This window comes from Podarcis tiliguerta, assembly GCF_965153285.1.
Source record: "Podarcis tiliguerta genome assembly, chromosome: 8".
Classification (NCBI taxonomy): domain Eukaryota; kingdom Metazoa; phylum Chordata; class Lepidosauria; order Squamata; family Lacertidae; genus Podarcis; species Podarcis tiliguerta.
The window spans coordinates 86,694,430-86,716,069 of NC_139541.1; the positions used below are offsets into that span (position 1 = coordinate 86,694,430).

The 21,640-nt window shown below is 50.3% G+C and overlaps 1 protein-coding gene and 1 long non-coding RNA gene across 2 annotated transcripts in view; one reads left to right on the top strand and one right to left on the bottom strand.

The window, feature by feature from the left end:
* Nucleotides 1-21,640, top strand: part of LOC310684877 — a 35,324-nt gene that overhangs the window by 2,982 nt on the left and 10,702 nt on the right. Inside the window, exon 2 of the long non-coding RNA XR_014514919.1 lies at nucleotides 20,887-21,030. This is a non-coding gene — a long non-coding RNA (uncharacterized lncRNA). The remainder of the gene's footprint in view (nucleotides 1-20,886; nucleotides 21,031-21,640) is intronic.
* LOC310683504 (uncharacterized protein) overlaps nucleotides 1-21,640 on the bottom strand; it is a gene marked incomplete at its 3' end in the record, with an annotated part of 38,073 nt that overhangs the window by 1,851 nt on the left and 14,582 nt on the right. Inside the window, exons 2-5 of the mRNA XM_083453437.1 lie at nucleotides 9,096-9,380; nucleotides 8,490-8,914; nucleotides 7,369-7,495; nucleotides 1,704-2,703 (exon numbers count right to left, since the gene is read on the bottom strand). Of these exons, the coding sequence (XP_083309563.1) occupies nucleotides 1,704-2,703; nucleotides 7,369-7,495; nucleotides 8,490-8,561 (1,199 nt within the window). The 5' untranslated portion in view covers nucleotides 8,562-8,914; nucleotides 9,096-9,380. The remainder of the gene's footprint in view (nucleotides 1-1,703; nucleotides 2,704-7,368; nucleotides 7,496-8,489; nucleotides 8,915-9,095; nucleotides 9,381-21,640) is intronic.

Consider the following 21,640-nt stretch of genomic DNA (forward strand, 5'->3'; position numbering starts at 1 on the left):
GCCCTCCGGGGCCCCTGTCTCCCTGGATTCCTCTGAGGCTGACGATGACCCCCCTGACTCCTCCCTCTCTCTTCGGCAGGCTTTAGGACCTGGCTCTCTTCCCGGGCTGCCCACTGTGCCTCCCTCCTGTACATTTGAACTTGGCGCGCGCGCGCGTTTAACTTTCCTGATGACCGTTTCCTCACTCCCCGACGGAGGTGTGGTCAATCCTGCCTCACGTTCTCCCGCTGGCAGCGCTCCACCTGATCCCGATGCCTGGGACTCCTCCCCCCTACTGCACTCTGGGGGGGACGTGGGCCCTGATTTCCAACTGCTACTCTCTGAGTCCCCTTTGCCCCCTTCTTCCCGAGGTGTCCCCCTGGGCACTCCCCTTGCCCTGACCATGGGAGCTCCTTTCTGTGAATCGTCCGATTCACTGGAAAGACTCAGAGACCTCGGATCGCTGTCATCGCTGACATTTCCTTCGGACTCCTCCCCTTCACTCTCCATTTCCTCCTTATCCTGTGCCTCTGCTCCTGAACCCCTGACAATAGGGTATAAGATTAGAAGATTTAAGGTTAATTTTCTTTTTCTATTGTTATTTCTCTTTTTAAAAGGGGTAAAAGTAAATAAGTGAAAAAGCAGTAAAAGTTGGAGGGAATTTGCCGACTAGATTAAAAACTGGTATACAAAGAGGGAGGGGGGAGGAGGTCGAGGAAACAAGTCAAAAAAGAATAAATTTGAAACTTTGTGCTGTTTGGGTGTTTTTGTGTTTGTTTTTTGGGAAAGAGGGAGGAGGGTCTCTTCTTCGTTGGATTTTTTTGTTCAATTTTTTATTATTCTTTTTTCCCCTCTTTTTCTTTTGGATTTGCTTGTTTTGGTGTTATGTTACTGGAAAATCAATAAATATTATTTAAAAAAAACAAAAACAAAATCTATAATATCTAATATTCAATCAACTATCACATTTTTTACACCAAGTCCTTCCTAGGAAAGTTCAGCATGGACAGCAACCTCATCAGTGTCGCCCAATCACTGTTGTCCCTCTGTCCAGGCATGACCTGAAGAAGGAATTCAACACCTTGGCCAAGGACTTGAAAGTCACAGCTCTGGGTACGTAGTAGGTATTAATATGGGGCACCAGATGTGGCAAAGAACCCAGCTGCAACCATTACCTCATATGAACTAAAGTCTCCTCCAATTAAATCTGTACACAGCCACTATTGTAGTTTGCCCCACTGTGAGTTCTTTGATGGCCAACAAGACGGGCCCTGTGGCTGAAGCTCTTTCCACATGATTGCCACTGTTAGGGTTTCTCCCCTGTATGAATTCTCTGATGGGACATGACACTATCAATTTTTCTGAAGCTCTTTCCACACTCTTGTAACTGATAGGCTTTTTCTCATGGATTAACTCTTTGATGGGCCCTAAGATGGCATTTTGGAGTAAAGCTCTTTCCACACTAAAAGCACTGATAAGGTTACTCCCTTGTATGAATTCTGTGATGGGTTGTGAGATTGGTGCTCCGGGTGAATCTCTTTCCACATTCCAAGCACTGATAGGGTTTCTCTCCTGTATGAATTCTTTGATGGGAAGTGAGCTTGGAGGTCTCATTGAAACTCTTTCCACATTCCAAACATTTATAGGGTTTCTCCCCTGTATGAATTCTCTGATGGTCTGTAAGCTGCCTTCTGAGAATAAATCTCTTTCCACATTCCAAGCACTGATATGGTTTCTCCCCTGTATGAATTATTTGATGGGAAGTGAAACTCTCTCTTCGACTGAAGCACTTGTCACATTCTTGGCACTGATAGGGTTTCTCTGTTGAATGAATTATTTGATGGGACATAAGATGGCCTTTTTGAACAAAGCTTTTTCCACACTCCCAGCACTGATAAGGTTTCTCCCCTGTATGACTTCTCTGATGGACAGTGAAAGTCTCCTTTCTTCTGAAGCTCTTTCCACACTCCTGGCACTGATATGGTTTCTCCCCTGTATGAATTCTTTGGTGGGAAGTTAATCTGTCCTTTTTTCTGAAGCTCTGCCCACAATCTTGGCACTGATAAGGTTTTTCCCTTGTATGAATTCTCTGATGGACAGTAAGCTTGTATCTCTGACGGAAGCTCTTTCCACATTCCAAGCACTGATAGGGTTTCTCCCCTGTATGGATCCTTTGATGGGAAGTGAGATGGGCACTCCAAATGAAGCTCTTTCCACATTCCACGCACTGATAGGGTTTCTCCCCTGTATGAATCCTTTGATGGGAAGTGAGTTCACAGCTAGTCCTGAAGCTTTTTCCACATTCCACGCACTGATAGGGTTTCTCCCCTGTACGAATCCTTTGATGGGACGTGAGATGGGCCCTCTGTTTGAAGCTCTTTCCACATTCCAAGCACTGATAGGGTTTCTCCCCTGTATGAATTCTTTGATGAGTCATGAGATGGGAGCTCTGAGTGAAGCTCTTTCCACATTCCAAACATTTATAGGGTTTCTCCCCTGTATGAATAAGTTGATGAACAGTAAGCTGGCGTCGGTGTCTGAAACTCTTTCCACATTCCAAGCACTGATGGGGTTTCTTCTCAAGGAGATTTCTTTGATGGGAAGTGGAATGGGAGCTCTGACTGAAGCTCTCTCCACAGTCTGAATCCTGATATGGCTCCTCCACTGTGAGGATTTCGTTGTGGTCTCCCTCGTTCTTCATCTCCAATTCATCACCACCTGCAACTAAGTGGCAAACAGATTAGAGCCTCAGGAATAATAATAATAATAATAATAATAATAATAATAATAATAATAATAATTTATTTATACAAAGATTAAAAATACATTAAAATGTGAGACATTAGAAAATTTCCCTAAACAGGGCTGCCTTCAGATGTCTTCTAAACGTCACATAGTTGTTTATCTCCTTGACATTTGATGGGAGGGCGTTCCACAGGATGGGCTTATCACAGTGAAGGAACCACCAGCATGCCCTTGGCACTGGACTTCAGTATCCGGGCAGAACGTGTTACAATATAGAAGCAATGATGCTGCGAGCTGATTGCTTGAATATGTCACATGATGTTGGGAGTGTCTGTGGGAAACAGACAGCACCGGAATTAGCTCAGAGTGTAATATGAGCTGCACAGGAAGTGTTTGTTCAGTCGTCTGCTGGAGTTTGAAGAGAGCAGACATGTTTTTTGTAACACTGCAAAGACAGAAATAAAGCCATGTAAATACGTTTCTGTCTATCTCTTTCCCCTGCCGGGGGGGCAGGAAAGAGGGGTGTGTTCTTCTCACGCTGAGAAGGATCGCCTATCGCGACCTCTGCCTGGTCCCTGCCAGGAGAGCAGACCGGGAGGTCAACAGGAGACCAAGCCGGGTGCCTGGGAGAGTTGCCAGTTTCTCCTGATAAAGGCTTGAAATCCAACATCTGGTAGCAAGAAGCCGATGGTTTTGATCCATGAAAGCAGCAAGAGAGGTTGGTGGATCGTAACTTCATCCTCTGCAAGGAGATAAAGGAAGATATGGTAGCGGGCGGATGGAGGCTACAAGAACGGCAGAGCACCGGAGCAATCATTTTTGCTGATAAGCTAACGAGCAACGGAACCCCCAAGGTATGCTGATTTTATGGGCTAAAAGGGTGAACGCAGATTGAATCTTCTCTGGTTCACAAAAGCTGTTTTTTGGATTAAAAACGGCACTGAGAGAGAGCCACATACTTCGCATTCTTGGGATAGATAAGGGGCTTGTTGCTCAAGCTTGGAATGTCCAGTTGCTAAGCAACGAGACGTCAATCTTTTCAGCTACTTCGGAGATAGTTAGCTTGAAAAGGAAGTGGAAATTTACAAGCCAACGGAAGAGAGGCTGAAAAAAACACTGGTAAACATTCCAGCGTTTGTTTTGTCTATTGTATCACTGCTCTTGGGGGACTTTCCAGAGCTGCCTGCGTTTAGCTGCCAGGTGCAAAGGCAGTAAACAATCCAAAAGACTCTTGGATTTAACAGGCTCGAGAGTGAGAGCTGAGGCTTGGATTCAAAATGGATACCAAGAAGGGGGGAGGCTTACCTTACCCACCTCCACTGAATAATGACAATTATGCCTCATGGTCTATAAAGATGAAAGCCCTGCTACAGAATCAGAGGATTTATGGGGTGATTGAGAACCCCATCCCTGCTGCACCAACGCCAGGTTGGAATTCACAGAATGTGAGAGCCAGGACGGCCATAATTCTGTGTGTCTCAGATGATCAGCTCGTGCATGTTCAGGATTTGGAATACGCGCGTGAGATTTGGGAAACGCTGCGTAGAATACATCAAAGAGATGCTGGTTCTTCAGCGTTGCTGCATTTTGAAAAGCTGACCAATCTAAGGCTAGCGCCTGATGGAGATGTTCAAGCGCATCTGACAGAGATGAAATTCTTACGCCAGCAGATGGCGCAACGCAATTTCCCTCTTCAGGAAGAGATATTCTGCTTCATGATTATTAACAGCCTTAATCGGACTTATAAAACGGTTGCAAGTCAGCTTGGTTCTCTACCAGCGGCCGATCTAACGGTGGAGAGAATCTGTTCAGTTGTTCTGAATGAGAGAGACAGACTTGCTGCAATAGATGTCAAAGACAGGGGGAGAGAAGCTCGGAGTTCTGACACCCCCACTGCTATTGCAAGTGAAGAACAGGCTGTTGCTTTGAATGTTGTCCGTTGTTACAATTGTGGACAGACTGGGCATCTTCAGCGGAATTGTAAGAAGCCACGTCAACAGAAAGGAGCTAAGGGGAGCTCTGCAAAGCCTGAGGCGTCAGGCAAAAGTCGTACCAAGTCCCAGATGAAACCTGCAAAAGCATTGCTGTCAACAAAAGCCGAGTTTTCAACGGAGAACGCTTTTGTTAATGACACGGGTTGCACGCAACACATGACGTCGCGCCGAGGACTGTTTTCAACGTTTAAGAAGCAAAGCTTCACTGTGAAACAGGCCAATGGCCAGGAGCTGAAAGCGATCGGGTTTGGGACTGTGTATCTTGAAAGTCTGAACTTGACTATAAACAATGTGTATTTGGTTCCTGATTTAAAGTACAATCTGCTGAGTGTTTCGCAGATCACATAGAAAGGACTGATTTTGTCCTATGATGAAGAAAGCTGCAAAATCTTCAAAGATGGAGAGCTGTATCTTTCTGCCAGAGAGAAAGATGGACTGTATTTGTTGACTTTTCATCAAAGTGATTGCATAAAATGTAATGCATCTGAATCTAACATGATCTCTCTTGCAGGTACGATGAAAAACGTCCAAAAGACTACGAGAGTAACCAAAGCTTTTCAGCGAGTGTATGCTGATGTGATTGGTCATCTAGCACCGTCTAGAGGCAATGCAAGATTTTATCTTGTGTGTGTGGATTATTTCTCTCATTATGTGTGGATATATACATTGCACAAACCACAAGAAGCCTTAGAAAGGTTTAAAGAGTTTTGTGAGAAGGCTAAGAATATTCATGATGCTAACATTGATTGTCTTTTCACAGATGAAAAGCCAGTTTTTCTTTTACAGGATTTTCAGGATTTCCTGGATAAGAAAGGAATAAGGCACAAGATTGCTGTTTCAGCAGATGCATGGAACAAAAGTGTCTGTGTACAAGTGAACAAAGAATTGCAAAATGGCATGAAGGCGCAATTGCTGAGTTCACATTTGCCACATGAGTATTGTGCTGAATCTTTATCTTGTTTTTGTTATTCTTGGGTGAGAGAGGTTTCAAAAGGTATGGAATGTTCGCCTTTTGAGAAGCTGTTCCACAGAAAACCTTCTGTCGCACATTTTAAGGTTTTTGGATCTCAAATCAGGACTGAAACTCCAGATGGGGTGAAGAATGCCAGAGGCATTTTTGTGGGGTATGAAAAGGGTCTCTACAGAGTAATTTTGCCTGAATCTGGTCAGGTGATTCTCACAAAATTTCTAGAGAGTGCTCCTGAACGGGGGAGAGTAATTGTTCACACATTTCCCACTGAGGACAGTTCAGATGATGATGATGATTTTACTGATTACAGTGGTACCGAGAGTGCTAGTGATAGCTCGAAGAGCTCAGTTGACACAGTCATTGAGAGGAAATCTCACACAATGGCTAGACCTTCACAGGTGGAGGATGAACCACTGTTTACTATTGGAACTGGTTCTCCAAAGAGTCCTGAGTTTGCTAACTCAGCTGTAGCATGTGTTACTATTGTTGACAACTCAAGACAGGTTAAAGCTGTGTCTAAGTCAGAGACAGAGACACAACAGGGAGTTGCTAAGCGTAACACTACATTCCCTAGCCAAGGAAATGCAGATGCACTCATTCCTTGGAAATCAGACAACCAGAGAGGTACACTGGGGAAACCAGTGGCGGGTAGTTCCAAGGGTGGAACTGAAACAACAGGGGAGTGTTATATGTATAACAACTGTTTGTTTTCTTCTCTGGTTCAAGCTTTGCTCGCAGCGCACATTGATTCATATGGGGGAGTATGTTACAATATAGAAGCAATGATGCTGCGAGCTGATTGCTTGAATATGTCACATGATGTTGGGAGTGTCTGTGGGAAACAGACAGCACCGGAATTAGCTCAGAGTGTAATATGAGCTGCACAGGAAGTGTTTGTTCAGTCGTCTGCTGGAGTTTGAAGAGAGCAGACATGTTTTTTGTAACACTGCAAAGACAGAAATAAAGCCATGTAAATACGTTTCTGTCTATCTCTTTCCCCTGCCGGGGGGGGGGGCAGGAAAGAGGGGTGTGTTCTTCTCACGCTGAGAAGGATCGCCTATCACGACCTCTGCCTGGTCCCTGCCAGGAGAGCAGACCGGGAGGTCAACAGGAGACCAAGCCGGGTGCCTGGGAGAGTTGCCAGTTTCTCCTGATAAAGGCTTGGAATCCAACAGAACGGTGGGGGTGGAGACGCACCTTCAGGTATAGTGGGCCGAGGTCATTTAGGGCTTTCAAGGTCAGCACCAGCACTTTGAGTTGTGCTCGGAAACGTACTGGGAGCCAATGTAGGTCTTTCAGGACTGGTGTTATGTGGTCTCAGCGGCCGCCCCCAGTCACCAGTCTGGCTGCCGCATTCTGGATTAATTGCAGTTTCTGGGTCACCTTCAAAGGTTGCCCCATGGACAGCACATAGCAGTAGTCCATGCAGGAGATAACCAGAGCACGCACCACTCTGGCAACCACCTGGCGGGCTTCATGCTTTGAAAAGGCAGGGCCGGAGGAAGAATATTCACAGGGAAAGCAGTCAACAGTCTTCCATCCAAGGCTGGCTGTGGGAGTGTTAACATCCCAGGTGCTGTGGGTGGCGCTGTTGAGCCCCATCGAAAAATCAGAGGTTCCTCCCATAGAGAGATGTCTTGAATTACAAAGCAGATAGGATGATCCAATAGGGAGCCTTACCGAGAGAGTCCAAGATCCGACGATTTTCCTCCATGACTTCCTTATGCAGAGCTCTCTGGTCAGGATCCAGCAACGCCCACTCCTCGTCTGTGAAATGGACAGCCACATCTTCAAAGCACACTGGACCCTAAAAGAAAAAGGAAAAGGTTGTCCTCTTAGACCAAATAAAGGTGAACTGTTACACTTTGTTGTCTTCTGCCTCTTAATTGATGTCCTGTTTTAATGGGAATCTTTTTCTGCCCATTTTATGGATGCATATTTAGTTGTGCTAATGAATTATTCATTGTGCACAGTGGTGCCTCTGGTTGCGAATGGGATTCGCTCTGGAGGCCGTTTGCAACCGGAAACTACTGCAACCCCAAGTGCCTGATCTGCGCATGCGTGCGGGGCGGTCTACCACTTCTGCATAACTTGAGAAACCCGGAAGTGACCTGGTCTGGTACTTCTGGTTTTCCGCGTTCGTAACCGGAAGGTAACATAACCTGATGGCAACGTAGCCAAAGGCACCACTGTATTTTAACGAGGGGTATTCAGAACCTGGTGTTTGTTGGTGTGTCTCCCCCTGAGTGTGGGTGTCCAATCTCACCCGTCTGGAGCTGAGAGCAGCACCCACTCCTCCGGACTTCAGAGAAGACAGACATTCGAAAACGCATGCAGAACAGGAGACAGAACCAAGGGAACGGAAGTGATAGGAACTGTCTTCCGTTCTCACGCTTCCAAGCATGGAATGTAAACATAGGACATGTGATCTAACACTCACACATCCAGCGACGGGAGAAGGAAACTATGAACAGTGTTCTTCAAATCATTCTTCAGATCATGTGCACAAACATTCCCGTTTTCCACATGGAAGGACCCCCTTCCTTCTGTCCCTCTGTGCTGTTCTGGCCGGGTGGGGAGGACCCTCCTGAAGCCCTATAGACATCTTCAATGTGCGCAGGGGAATGAGAGGGGGAAAGCCCCATTGTGGGGTGAATCCTGGCCACTCTTGGTGATGGGGTGTGAACTGCTTAGAAGGCTATTTGAGCCTTCAACCTCCTTCCTTGGCGGTTCCTCCCACCATTCCTCTGTGTCCACCAGTCCATGACATCCTCTCTCCCCACATGGCCCCTTCCTCCTACCTGCTCTGGGTCCACAGGGGCAGCTTCCCCTCCGCCACCAGGAAAAGATGGACAAGCAGGTCTGGCTGGCATCGTTCCGTCTCCTGCGAGAGAAGAAGGTGAGTGGGAAGCCAAGAGCGCATGCTTCACTCCGAAGGAAAACTACAGGTGCGCCTTCAGACAAGTAGGAGTTGCCACGTAAACGTGGACGTTTGTACCCATTTCACATACTAGAGTGCAAAAATACACAAACCCTGGGCTCTTGGTCCCCTGTGACCTCCCCCCAAAGATGAGAAGAATTCACGGATTAGCTTCAAAATCCACAAAATGTGACCCAACAGAGAAAAAACTCCTTCCTCCTTACCCAGAGGCCTCACTCTGGCGTCCAACGGAGTCTTCTCTGCCTCAGAAGAATCAAGACCCATTTCTGCTAACAGATCCTTCCCCTGAAAGAGCAACAAGGATTCAAAAAAGTAGATTAGAAATGGAATGGCTTAGGACACAAACAATTTAGGGCTCTCCAATATCATTCATTGGATGCTTTCCAAAAAAGGATGGGCCATTAGGAAATGATTTGGGAATACTCTCCCTCCTCTTTGGGAGTATCCAGAGGAAAGTCTCTCTCACCTGCTGCTCTGCCTGCTTCCTCTCCTCTGCCTGACTCAGGAGGAAACCTTCGGCCAGGGCCACCGCCTGGGAACTGGTCTCCGCTCCACATTCCCTCACCCAGCTCTCCATCTCCGGGGGAAGGACAGCCAGGAACTGCTCCAAGATCACCAGGTCCAGCATCTGAGCTTTCGTATGTCTTTCTGGCTTCAACCATTGATGGCAAAGGTGGTAGAGTTGGCTGCAAACCTCTCGGGGTCCTTTGGCCTCCTGGGAGCAGAACTGCCTGAGCTGCTGGCTCTGCACCTCTGAGCAAGGGGTGTCCTCCTGACCCAGGATCTTCTGCATGGAGTTTTCATGCAATCCCCCACTGCTCCCAGTTTCCAGGGCATGGCCTCTTCCTGCTTCAGGGCCAGCTGAGTCTTGCCCATCCATCTCTGTTCCCAGGAGACTGGAAGGAGTCCCTAGGTCTTCTGCCAAGTTCTGCCTGTCCTAATGAGAGGTTTTGGCAAATCCTAAAAGCCAAATACATTTTTCTGATATAAAATTGATACACAGTAAGGAGGAGAAAAGGGTTCCCTGGGCAAGCATGGAGACGTATTGGCAGGAATCACAGCCCAGACTCAGAGTTTATTTTTTAAAAGAGAAAGAATGAAGTCAGAATTGACAAGTGAGTCATTTGTACCAAGTGTAATTTGGGCTCAAGGCAAGAGTGGGGGTCCCTCCCCCCCCCCAATGCCAGGGCACATTTCTTTCCAGCGCCTGTCTCCTTTTCCAGAACGTGGAATCTCCCCTGTTCTCAAGACAGACTACTGGGGTGGGGTCCCTTTTTCCTTTGTTCTGAGGGCCAGATCCTGACCTGACCAAAGGACAGATCTCGAAAGCAAGGGAAGTAGGGCTGCCCTTCATTCTGTGATTGTAAGTGGCTTTAAGTTCTTTTCAGTATTGTGTTTTAATCTTGTAATCTGCCTTGGGAACGGAGGGTGAAAATGGGATGGGGGTGATGATGGTGGTGAAGGTGTTACATAGCTTAACCCCCCCCCAGCCCCACTTGCTTGGAGGTTCTTTGGCATCCAGCATGGTCCCTCAGGTGGCCTCGGGGACTGGCAGTGCCCGCTTGAAGCTCCAGCCACCGTCCCTTTGGCACAGAGAGGATGTGGCCATGGGGCTTCCTGCTCCGGATCCCATGGGATGGTCGCAAGGTCCTCTGTGTGGAACTGCCCTGGAAGACGGCTCCGAAACTGGCCCCTAATGGCTGGATTCCCCTTTTTATTTGTGGGATATTCATCCCACCTTTTTCTCCAATCCATGGGTCTGCCCCTCCTCATTGAATATCCATTTACCGTATTTTTTGCTCCATAACGCTCACTTTTTTCCTCCTAAAAGTAAGGTGAAATGTCTGTGCGTGTTATGGAGTGAATGCCTACATATGGCGGGGGGATCAGCTGCAGTCGTGAGCAGAGGATCCATGGTTCCCCTTCCTTCCCTCCTCTGTAGCTCGCTTTGAAACAGCAGAGCGGGAGAAGAGCCACCTAGTGGGGAGAAGAGAAGGACAGAGAGCCTGGTTACAAAGCACGGATCCACATGGATCCTCAGGATTTTTGCACTGGGTCACCCCAAATTCACCGTCAGATCACATGTCTGTGGCCACAGCATGAACCACAAAAATCATACACCCACTGTTTCGTTTAGAATATTTTTTTTTTCTTGTTTTCTTCCTCTAAAAACTATGTGCGTGTTATGGTCGGATGCGTGTTATAGAGCGAAAAATACGGTATGTCATTTAAATTCTACTGGATATTGATCCAGAGCAGAACTCTCACATATAGTTAGCAGAGTAAAAAGTCAAACACATTGCAGGATTCCCCAAAAATAGATCAGTGGCAATTATATATTTCATCCAGCAGAGCTTTACTGCTAGCCAAGGCAAACGAGCATATCGGTCACAAATCCAACACATCCAGGATTGGCACTGCCCAGTTGCAGCAGAAGTGCAGACTGTTTGAGCAGTGGCGTAGCGTGGGGGGTGCAGGGGGGGTCCGCACCGGGCGCAACATCTGGCAGCTCTCTGCCCCTCCTAAAATCCACGGGTTAGGGGGCGTAAATTACTTGCCTTGCCCCGGGTGCTGACAACCCACACTACGCCACTGTGTTTGAAGACCGGGACATTCGCAGGGAAGCCAAAATGCTTGTTGACAAAGCTATTGCACTACCAACCTTGCTGTCTGCTTGTGAAACATGGACCACTTATAAAGGCCATCTCCAACTCCTCAAAAGATTCCATCAACGGTGTCCCCAAAATATTTTACACATCACTTGGGAAGACAGGCAAACTAATACCAGTGTACCGGAAGAAGCAAAGATCACCAGTGTTGAAGCAATGATTCTTCAACATCAACTTCGCTGGATTGGTCATGTTGTGCAGATGCCTGATGATCGTCTTCCAAAGCAACTACTCTATTCCGAACTTAATGAGACGCGGGTGGCAATGTGGGTTAAACCACAGAGCCTAGGACTTGCCGATCAGAAGTCCCCACTGTGGAAGGACGTGTGGATCCAGAACTGGCCTCCACAGTCACTTACGGACTCACTGTTCAAACCGTCTTCGTGGAAGACCATCTTACTCGGCTACCAGGGATCGCCCAAGAAGAAGAATATAAACTCCCCCCCCCTCCCTGGCCGCCCTGGGACTTGCCCCCTTCTCCCCCCTGCGCTCCATGATCACTGCAGATGGTGACAGCAGCCACAAAATTAAAAGACGCCTGCTTCTTGGGAGGAAAGCAATGACAAACCTAGACAGCATTTTAAAAAGTAGAGACATCACCTTGCCAACAAAGGTCCCTATAGTTAAAGCTATGGTTTTCCCAGTAGTGATGTATGGAAGTGAGAGCTGGACCATAAAGAAGGCTGATCACCGAAGAATGGATGCTTTTGAATTATGGTGCTGGAGGAGACTCTTGAGAGTCCCATGGACTGCAAGAAGATCAAACGCATCCATTCTCGAGGAAATCAGCCCTGAGTGCTCACTGGAAGGACAGATCGTGAAGCTGAGGCCACCTCATGAGAAGAGAAGACTCCCTGGAAAAGACCCTGATGTTGGGAAAGATGGAGGGCACAAGGAGAAGGGGACGATGGAGGACGAGATGGTTAGACAGTGTTCTCGAAGCTACAAACATGAGCCTGACCAAACTGCGGGAAGCAGTGGAAGACAGGAGTGCCTGGCGTGCTCTGGTCCAGGGGGTCACGAAGAGTCAGACACGACTGAACGACTAAACAACAACAACCCCCCTGCGCCCTATGGGGAAGAGAGAGGAGACTTACAAGATCCCAAAGGTGCCACCGACGCAGCTCCTGCAAAGGAGACGAAAACCTCCCCCTGGAAGAGAGGAAATGGGGGGGGGGGGCGGGAGGGGATTTCCTCGGGAGGACCTCCCCCCCCCCTTATTTCCTGTCCTCTCTAGGAATGCAGCTCAGTTCCTTTTAACCCTTGCAAGGCGGAGCACATCAAACGCACATCCTCTCCATTCAGGAGCCCGGGAGGAGCCTCGCACTTTGCAGACGCGTCGAGGCGCCTTATTTGCGGAGACCGAAATGAATCCAAAGGGGGCGGGAGACCCAGGACGCCCAAAGGGGGAAGAGAAAGGAGACTCGCCGGATCCCCGAAGGCGCCCCCGAGGCAGCACTTGCGGAGCAGAGAGACAACAGCCCCGCCCCCCTTGCAGGAAGGGATGGGGAGGAAGGGTCTTTGGCTCTGGGGGACGTGGCCCCCTTTATTCCCAGTCCTCTCTCGGAATCCAGCCCAGTTCCTTTGAACCCTGGGCGAGCCGGGCTCCTCCCCCCTCCCTCTGCAAAGCAGGAGCCCCGGGCATCGCAGCCCCCAGGGGGGTCATAGAATCATAGAATCATAGAGTTGGAAGAGACCACAAGGGCCATCGAGTCCAACCCCCTGCCAAGCAGGAAACACCATCAGAGCACTCCTGACATATGGTTGTCAAGCCTCTGCTTAAAGACCTCCAAAGAAGGAGACTCCACCACACTCCTTGGCAGCAAATTCCACTGTCAAACAGCTCTTACTGTCAGGAAGTTCTTCCTAATGTTTAGGTGGCATCTTCTTTCTTGTAGTTTGGATCCATTGCTCCGTGTCCGCTTCTCTGGAGCAGCAGAAAACAACCTTTCTCCCTCCTCTATGTGACATCCTTTTATATATTTCAACATGGCTATCATATCCCCCCTTAACCTCCTCTGGCTAAACATGCCCAGCTCCCTTAGCCGTTCCTCATAAGGCATTGTTTCCAGGCCTTTGACCATTTTGGTTGCCCTCCTCTGGACACGTTCCAGTTTGTCAGTGTCCTTCTTAAACTGTGGTGCCCAGAACTGGACACAGTACTCCAGGTGAGGTCTGACCAGAGCAGAATACAGTGGCACTATTACTTCCCTTGATCTAGATGCTATACTCCTATTGATGCAGCCCAGAATTGCATTGGCTTTTTTAGCTGCCGCATCACACTGTTGGCTCATGTCAAGTTTGTGGTCAACCAAGACTCCTAGATCCTTTTCACATGTACTGCTCTCAAGCCAGGTGTCACCCATCTTGTATTTGTGCCTCTCATTTTTTTTGCCCAAGTGCAATACTTTACATTTCTCCCTGTTAAAATTCATCTTGTTTGTTTTGGCCCAGTTCTCTAATCTGTCAAGGTCGTTTTGAAGTGTGATCCTGTCCTCTGGGGTGTTAGCCACCCCTCCCAGTTTGGTGTCATCTGCAAATTTGATCAGGATGCCCTTGAGTCCATCCTCCAAGTCGTTGATAAAGATGTTGAATAAGACCGGGCCCAAGACAGAACCCTGTGGCACCCCACTAGTCACTCTTCTCCAGGATGAAGAGGAACCATTGATGAGCACCCTTTGGGTCCGGTCAGTCAGCCAGTTACAAATCCACTGAGTGGTAGCATAGTCAAGACCGCATTTTACCAGCTTCTTTACAAGAATATCATGGGGCACCTTGTCAAATGCCTTGCTGAAATCAAGGTAGGCTACATCCACTGCGTTCCCTTCATCTACCAGGCTTCATCTACCAGGGTCGTATTTGCATCCCTCCCACCGTCACCAAAACGTCGTGCCATGGTCACTGAAATATACTCAGAGTCGCAAAGTGATTTCATGCTCTTTATTCAGCTCATAGTGGTGAGGAGGAATGAATGAAAGTCCCCTCAAAGTATCTGCTTTATATACATTATTTACACAATGGGCTGCACATGATTGGCTAATTCTGGAATTCTACTGTAAGCCAATCAGGTTGTGGATTCACTTATATCTGGAGCATGATTGGTTGGTTCCTGCCAACCAATCATACTGCTGCATTGTACTAGGACCAATCCGACTGCTGCATTCTGAATCCTATTGTTCTAGGACCAATCAGACTGCTGCAGTTTGGATCCTATTCAACTCAGTACATAACACCCCTCCCCTCTAAGTTCCAGTCCTGCCCGGGAGGTCGCATTCATAGTCCTCGAGGTACGCCGGCGGCCTACGTGTGTGTTGCGGCCTGTGGTGTTCCCTGGTCCGGGGTTCAGGTTCTGGCTCGTGTTCCAAGGATGCTGGCTGTGATGGGCCTGTTTGGTCTGGCGCAACCGGCTCGCTCAGTCGTGGTTCTGGTTCCGGTGTCCTTTCGGCCTCGCGGGTCCTCTCTGTATTTACTGATTCTGCCTCTCCTGCTGGCCCCTCCTGCTCTATGGGCCTCCCTGCCCCTCTCTTCCCTTGGGACTCCTCTGACCTTTCCTCCTCCTGGTTTTCTTCCGGGAATCGTCGCCGTATCTGGTCGCAGTGGCGGCGCCAGCATTGCCCCCCATCCGTTAGCACCTCGTATTACACGGAGCCAGTGACCCTGGTGACTGTGGCGGGTACCCATGCTGGGCCTGCCCCAAAATTCTTTGCGTACACTGGGTCCTGGGCCTTGAAGGTCCGGGGGTTCCTGCCTTCCCCCACCACTACCTCATCCTGAGCTCTATCGGGGTGAAGGCGGTCCAATCTGATTGCAAGGCGCCGACCCATTAGTAGTTCAGCGGGGCTCCGGCCAGTCGTTGAGCTGGGGGTGCTGTGCTGTGCTAGGAGGAATGTGGCAAGGCGGTACTCCCAATCCCCTTGCGTCATGCGGCGAAGGGTGTCCTTGGTGGTCCGCACCATGCGTTCTGCTTGGCCATTGGTGGCAGGGTGGAATGGCGCCGAACGGATGTGGCGGATGGCGTTCTGCGCTGTGAAGGTTTGGAATTCTTCTGACGTAAATGCAGTCCCGTTGTCTGAGACGAGAGTGTCAGGGAGCCCGTGGGTTGCAAACAGCTTGCGTAGTACACGGATGGCTGCGGATGTAGAAGTGGACGGTACCAGTGCGACTTCCAGCCATTTGGTGTAGGAGTCCACCACTATGAAGAATGTTTTCCCCTGAAAGGGGCCAGCGAAGTCCACATGCAGGCGTGACCATGGTGCTCGGGCGGACTCCCAGGACTGTACTGGGGCCCTTGGGGGATCTGGGCGGGATTCTTGGCAGGCCTGGCAGTGTTTGACCCAGGCCTCTATCTCTCCGTCGATCCCCGGCCACCACACATAACTCCTGGCCAGGGCCTTCATTCTTACTACCCCTGGGTGTGTCTCGTGTAGGGCTGTGAGGACCCTTTTGCGGAGGGGCTGGGGAACAACGACCCTGCTTCCCCATAACAGGCACCCCTTGTGGGCTGACAGTTCATGTTTGCGGGTTGTGTAGCCAGCGAATTCTGGCCCAGGGCTGTTGCTGGGCCATCCCCTCCACACCCAGTCCAGGACCCGGGAGATGACCCTGTCTTTCTTGGAATGGTGTGCAACTTCTTGTGCCTGAATGGGGCGGTCGGGAAGCAGCTCCAGGCTCATAACCTCTTGTGCAGGTGCTGGGTCGGGGCCTGTTTCCGGTAGTGGTAGCCTGCTGAGGGCGTCTGCATGGCCCATTGCCTTCCCAGGTCGGTGAATCAGTGCATACTGGTAGCTGGCAAGGAAAATTGACCACCTGAGGACGCGAGGAGATAGCACTTGGGGGGTCTGCTTTTCGGGGGCAAACAAGCCAAGCAACGGCTTGTGGTCAGTCACCACGGTGAAGGGCCGCCCATACAAGAAATCATGGAATTTTTTTACTCCCTTCACAATTGCCAGCCCCTCCTTGTCTATTTGTGAGTAGTTCCGCTCGGTTGCGTTGAGTGTCTGGGAAAAGTATGCTACCGGTACCTCTCTTCCATCCGGGAGTTGGTGTCCCAGGACAGCGCCAATGCCATAGGGCGAGGCGTCGCATGCTAGCACCACCGGCAGCCTCTCGTCGAAGTGTGCCAAGACTGAGTTTGAGACAAGCAAGTCCTTGACTGCCTGGAATGCAGCCTCCTGGCGCTGGCCCCACACCCAAGGGGCCCGCTTGTCCAGGAGTCTGTGTAGGGGCTCCGCTACCGCCGCCTTGTGGGGAAGGAAGGAATGGTAAAAGTTCAATAGTCCCAAGAAGGCCTGAAGTTCAGTCTTGCTCTTGGGTGCTGGGGCATCACAAATGGCCCGTACCTTGTCCCCAGTCGGGTGGACCCCTTCTGCGTCCACCATAAATCCCAGAAAGTCCACCTGAGGCACTCCTAGTAGACATTTTTCCCGCTTCACCTTGAGACCCGCTGTCTGGAAACGGTGCAGAACGGTGCGGAGGCGGTCCTCAAACTCCTCTGGTGTGGGCCCGGCAATCAACACATCATCGAAGAAGGGGGTGGCGCCAGGAATCCCTTTAAGGAGCGAGTCCATTAGATTCTGGAATATGCCTGGTGCCACACTGACACCGAATTGCAGCCGCTTTACCCTGAACGCTCCTCTGTGCGTCACAATCGTCTGTGCCTCTGCTGTGGCCTCATCTACTGGCAGCTGTTGATATGCTTGGGCCAAGTCCAGCTTGCCAAAAAATTTCGACCCAGCCAGGGTGGCAAGGACATGGCTGACCACTGGCACTGGGTATGCATGGGCCGTGAGGGCCTTGTTTATGGTACATTTGTAGTCTGCGCAGATGCAGACCGAACCATTAGGCTTGACGGGTGTGACGATTGGGGTTTCCCAGGGGGCATTAGGCACCGGCTCCAGCACTCCTTGCTCCACGAACCGGTCCAATTCCTCGTCTATACGGGGTTTCAGGGCGAACGGGACCCGGCGGGCCTTGAGCCTGACCGGTCGTACTGCGGGGTCAAGCTGTAGCGCAACGGGGGGGCCCGTATACTGTCCCAATTTCCCATCGAAACCCCCCGGAAATTCCTTGCATATGGCGTCCACGTCCACTTGTAAGGTAGTGTGGTTCACCCCGGTGATGGCTAGCCCCAGTGGTCCAAACCATGCCAATCCCAGTAAGCTAATGTAGGGGCCCTTGACCACAAGCAAGTCCAGTTGCCGCGTCCGCCCTCGGTATTGCACCCTGAAGGTCCCCACCCCCATTGTGGGGACCTTACGTTTCTGGAAGTCCCGGAGGGTGAATGGGGCCGGCCTGAGTTTGGGACCCCCAGTAGGACACAGTTTCCTTAAGGTCCTTGCCGAGATTATGGATAGAGTTGAACCCGTGTCAAGCTCCATGCGGCATGGGGCGCCCTCTATCTGTACCTCTACATAAATTTTCTCTATGTTGGGGTGGGGCAACTGGTATACCTGGAAGTCCGCGAGCTCCGTCGAGTTGCCTTGGTGCGTTGGGCCCCGGGACCTGGGGCTCTTGGATTGGTCATCTGATGCCTGGCGTCGGGTGGGCCGAGCTCGACACACCCGGGCGATGTGTCCCGATTTTCTGCACTGCCTGCACTCTGCGTTGCGGAAACGGCAGGTCCTCCTCTCGTGACTTTCCCCGCAGCTTGCGCAGTTCCCTCCTTCTCGTCGAGGCAGCTATGGTATGTGGGCTGCTTGAGTGCGCTGCTGTACTCGGTGCACCTCCTCCCTGTCAGATCCTGAGTCGTCGGTGAGGTCTTCGTGGTGGACCCTCGGTTGGGGTGGCAGGCTCGACCGTGCCTCTTGCGTCGACCTCTTGGCAGCTTCCATTGCCAGGGCCTCCTCCAGAGCGACCTGGAACGTTAGGTCCTTCTTAGCGTAGAGGCGTCGTTGCAGCTTCTCATCCTCCAGGCCACCGACGAGGCGGTCCCGAAGCATGTTCTCCAGCTCTGAGAAGTTGCAGAACCGGGCAGCTTGGCGGAGAGAGGTCACAAACCCAGTTATGGTTTCCCCAGGGGCTTGCCGCTTTGCATAGAAGGCATTTCGACGAGCCACCACTGAGGGCTGCGGCGAAAAGTGCCCCTTCAGCTGTTCCATTATTGTTTTGTATGGAACAGTAGCGACGTCTTCAGGAGCAAGGAGAGCCCGGGGGATTTCAAACGTCTCCTCTCCGCAGACGCTGAAGAATATCACCCTCTTTTTGGCGTCTTCTTCATCGGTGACCCCTTTGGCTTCTAGGAGGAAGGTGAAACGGGAGGCATACGCTTCCCAGTCTCCAGATGCTGGGTTGAACGGCGAGAAGCTGCTGTTGGTTGCCATTCTGAGTTCCTTGTGTCCCGGAGCTGAAGCCTGAATACACGGTGCGAGGCAGCGGTGCGGCAGGTGGCGGTGCTGCGGTGCGGTGTGTGGCAGTCAGCTCAGCGGGATCCCACCTTCGTCGCCAGTGAAATATACTCAGAGTTGCAAAGTGATTTCATGCTCTTTATTCAGCTCATAGTGGTGAGGAGGAATGAATGAAAGTCCCCTCAAAGTATCTGCTTTATATACATTATTTACACAATGGGCTGCACATGATTGGCTAATTCTGGAATTCTACTGTAAGCCAATCAGGTTGTGGATTCACTTATATCTGGAGCATGATTGGTTGGTTCCTGCCAACCAATCATACTGCTGCATTGTACTAGGACCAATCCGACTGCTGCATTCTGAATCCTATTGTTCTAGGACCAATCAGACTGCTGCAATTTGGATCCTATTGTTCTAGGACCAATCAGACTGCTGTAGTTTGGATCCTATTCAACTCAGTACATAACAGTCACAAAAGAGGAGTGGTTGTCATGCAGAAAGGAGAAAGTGCCCCCCCTGCCCGTCATCCCAGCTCCCACCGCCTTGGAAGGAGCTGCTTCCCCAAAGAGCAAGAACGGGATTTACACCTCCCCCCAGTCGCGAGGCCTTCCTGCGCTTCTCCTCTGGAAGGATCCGGATTCCTGCCTGGGGTATGGGCTGCCTCCTGGGGCGAAGCTGGATTCCCCCCTAAGGGCAAAGGACCTTCTGCTTGAGGGAGGGAGGGAGGGAGGGAGGGAGGGAGGGGAGCCCTGGATTCCCCTCTGTTTCTGTCTTGCAAGAAACAAGGAAAAAGGAGGAAACATTGTATCCGCTGTTGCTACATTTTGTGGCGCGCTTCTTCCCCGCTTTCTGCTCTCGGTTTCTTGCGCTCAAGGAGTCGCGCAAAAGAGCCGAGCTCTCCTGGCGGATCGCGCGCTCCATACACGGGGCTGCTGCTTCCTGACTTCGGATTGGCTGCCTGTCACTTTGGACGGTGCCGATTGGTCAATCCTGATGTTTCATTGAGGGGTTTCGGGACTCCATTGAAGGGTTTACAAGCCTCTGGGCTGCAGATCACTAGGAGGGAAGTTTATATGTGGAGGGGGCCACTCTGGCTCGTCGTCCTGCGTGGGTGATTGGGATTTGGGGGTGTTTGGATGGCTTCTTAGTCCCCGGCTCTACCAACAGCTTGCGGGGTGAAAGGCCCGGAGGGGTCGCCTGAGGCCCCCCCCCAACAAGGCTGCTTTGTTGTCTCTGCAAGGCCGTCCTCCGGGCGGTCCTTCTCCTCTTTTATTTCAACCCCTCATCCCCAGGGGCCTGAGAGGGGATCCCACCCCCTACCCCCTAGCAAAGGAACGGGTTTCAGATATATTTTTGATACAGCCTGTGGGGCTGGTGGGGGAACGTAAGGGAACACTCTTGCAGGCCCCACGGCCTCCTCCAGCACTGGAACAGCTACGCAGCGTTCCCGGGAAGGAGTCCTGCTGTTCTGGGACTGCCAGCTGCTCTCTTGTGAGCCCCCGGTCTAGCAGAGTAAAAGAGGAGAGGAGGGATCTGGCCATATTTCTACTAATTACAGATTAAGGAACGGAAGACGTATGAGAGGAGCAGCTCTCATACAGACATCCTGTCTCGTCGCAAGACAGAGCAGAAAGAAAAAGTGCAATAGTACCAGAGACGGAATTCACACAGACTGGATTCCTTCCTCACGGAACAGAGAGTAAACAAGAATCAGATGATCCTTGCAATGGGAGGAGTGAAATGCTAACAGAACGCATGTCTTCTGCTTATAAATAGGCTCTTACTGGCAGAAAGTTCTTTCTGAAGTTTAATAGGAATCTCCATTCCTGTTATCTTGAAGCCGTTGGTTCGGATCCCACCCTCCAGAGCAGGAGAAAACAAGGAGCCCCACCAATTTGCAGCTTGGAGACTCTGGAAGAGGAAGCTCTGTGAACCTCTCTACTCATGACGTGAACCACCCTGGCATCTTCAGATCAAGGGCACTGCACAACTTTAATAGCTATAGAAATAAGAAAGTACGTTACCTGCTTGTGTGGTAAGAATTTGCTTCTATGCCAGCGGTTTGTTACACATGTAAGGGAACATCTGAAATGAAAACACGGAACCAAGAGAAGGAGAGCAAACTCAGAGTCCTGCAGGGACCCAGTTTATTCAAACTATTGCAATAGGACAGCCTTGCCATCCAGTTCTTCAGCAGAAGGGCTGGTTTGAAAAGGCTGCCAGGAGGCATATAGGAAGAAAGCTTATATACACAGCACACAAAGACTCATAAAATGCCACAACACTCTTCCACTTGAATGAAGAAACGCCACAGGTCATGGGACGCGTGGCTCAATGCGGATATCGACTCCTCTGAAATTACCTTGGGGTGTCCCAGAGTGCCCAGGTCATTTGGGTCTCATATGTTGCAGCGTTCCCTTGGCAACCAGGCCCACGGTGGGGCTGTTGATGTTCCTCGTCACTATCTTAGTTCTCATTTCCCAAAACGTGTCAAAGACTTTTGAGGAGAGGTGTGAGTTCTCACACGGATGCTAGCTCAACACAGATCTCTTTCCCAAAACATCATCTGCCCTTCTAGGGTCTGATAAGGATGGAAGCGGTAGGAAACCTACACAGGACAACTTTACAGGAGGGTGGAATGAGGGTTACAAAATGCAGGCATACAAAAGTCAAGCCTAATGCATCCTATCTAAAAGGCTGGATGCAATTAATACTAGGACACTTTGATCAAACTCTATAATATCTAATATTCAATCAACTATCACATTTTTTACACCAAGTCCCTCCTAGGAAAGTTCAGCATGGACAGCAACCTCATCAGTGTCGCCCAATCACTGTTGTCCCTCTGTCCAGGCATGACCTGAAGAAGGAATCCAACACCTTGGCCAAGGACTTGAAAGTCACAGCTCTGGGTACGTAGTAGGTATTAATATGGGGCACCAGATGTGGCAAAGAACCCAGCTGCAACCATTACCTCATATGAACTAAAGTCTCCT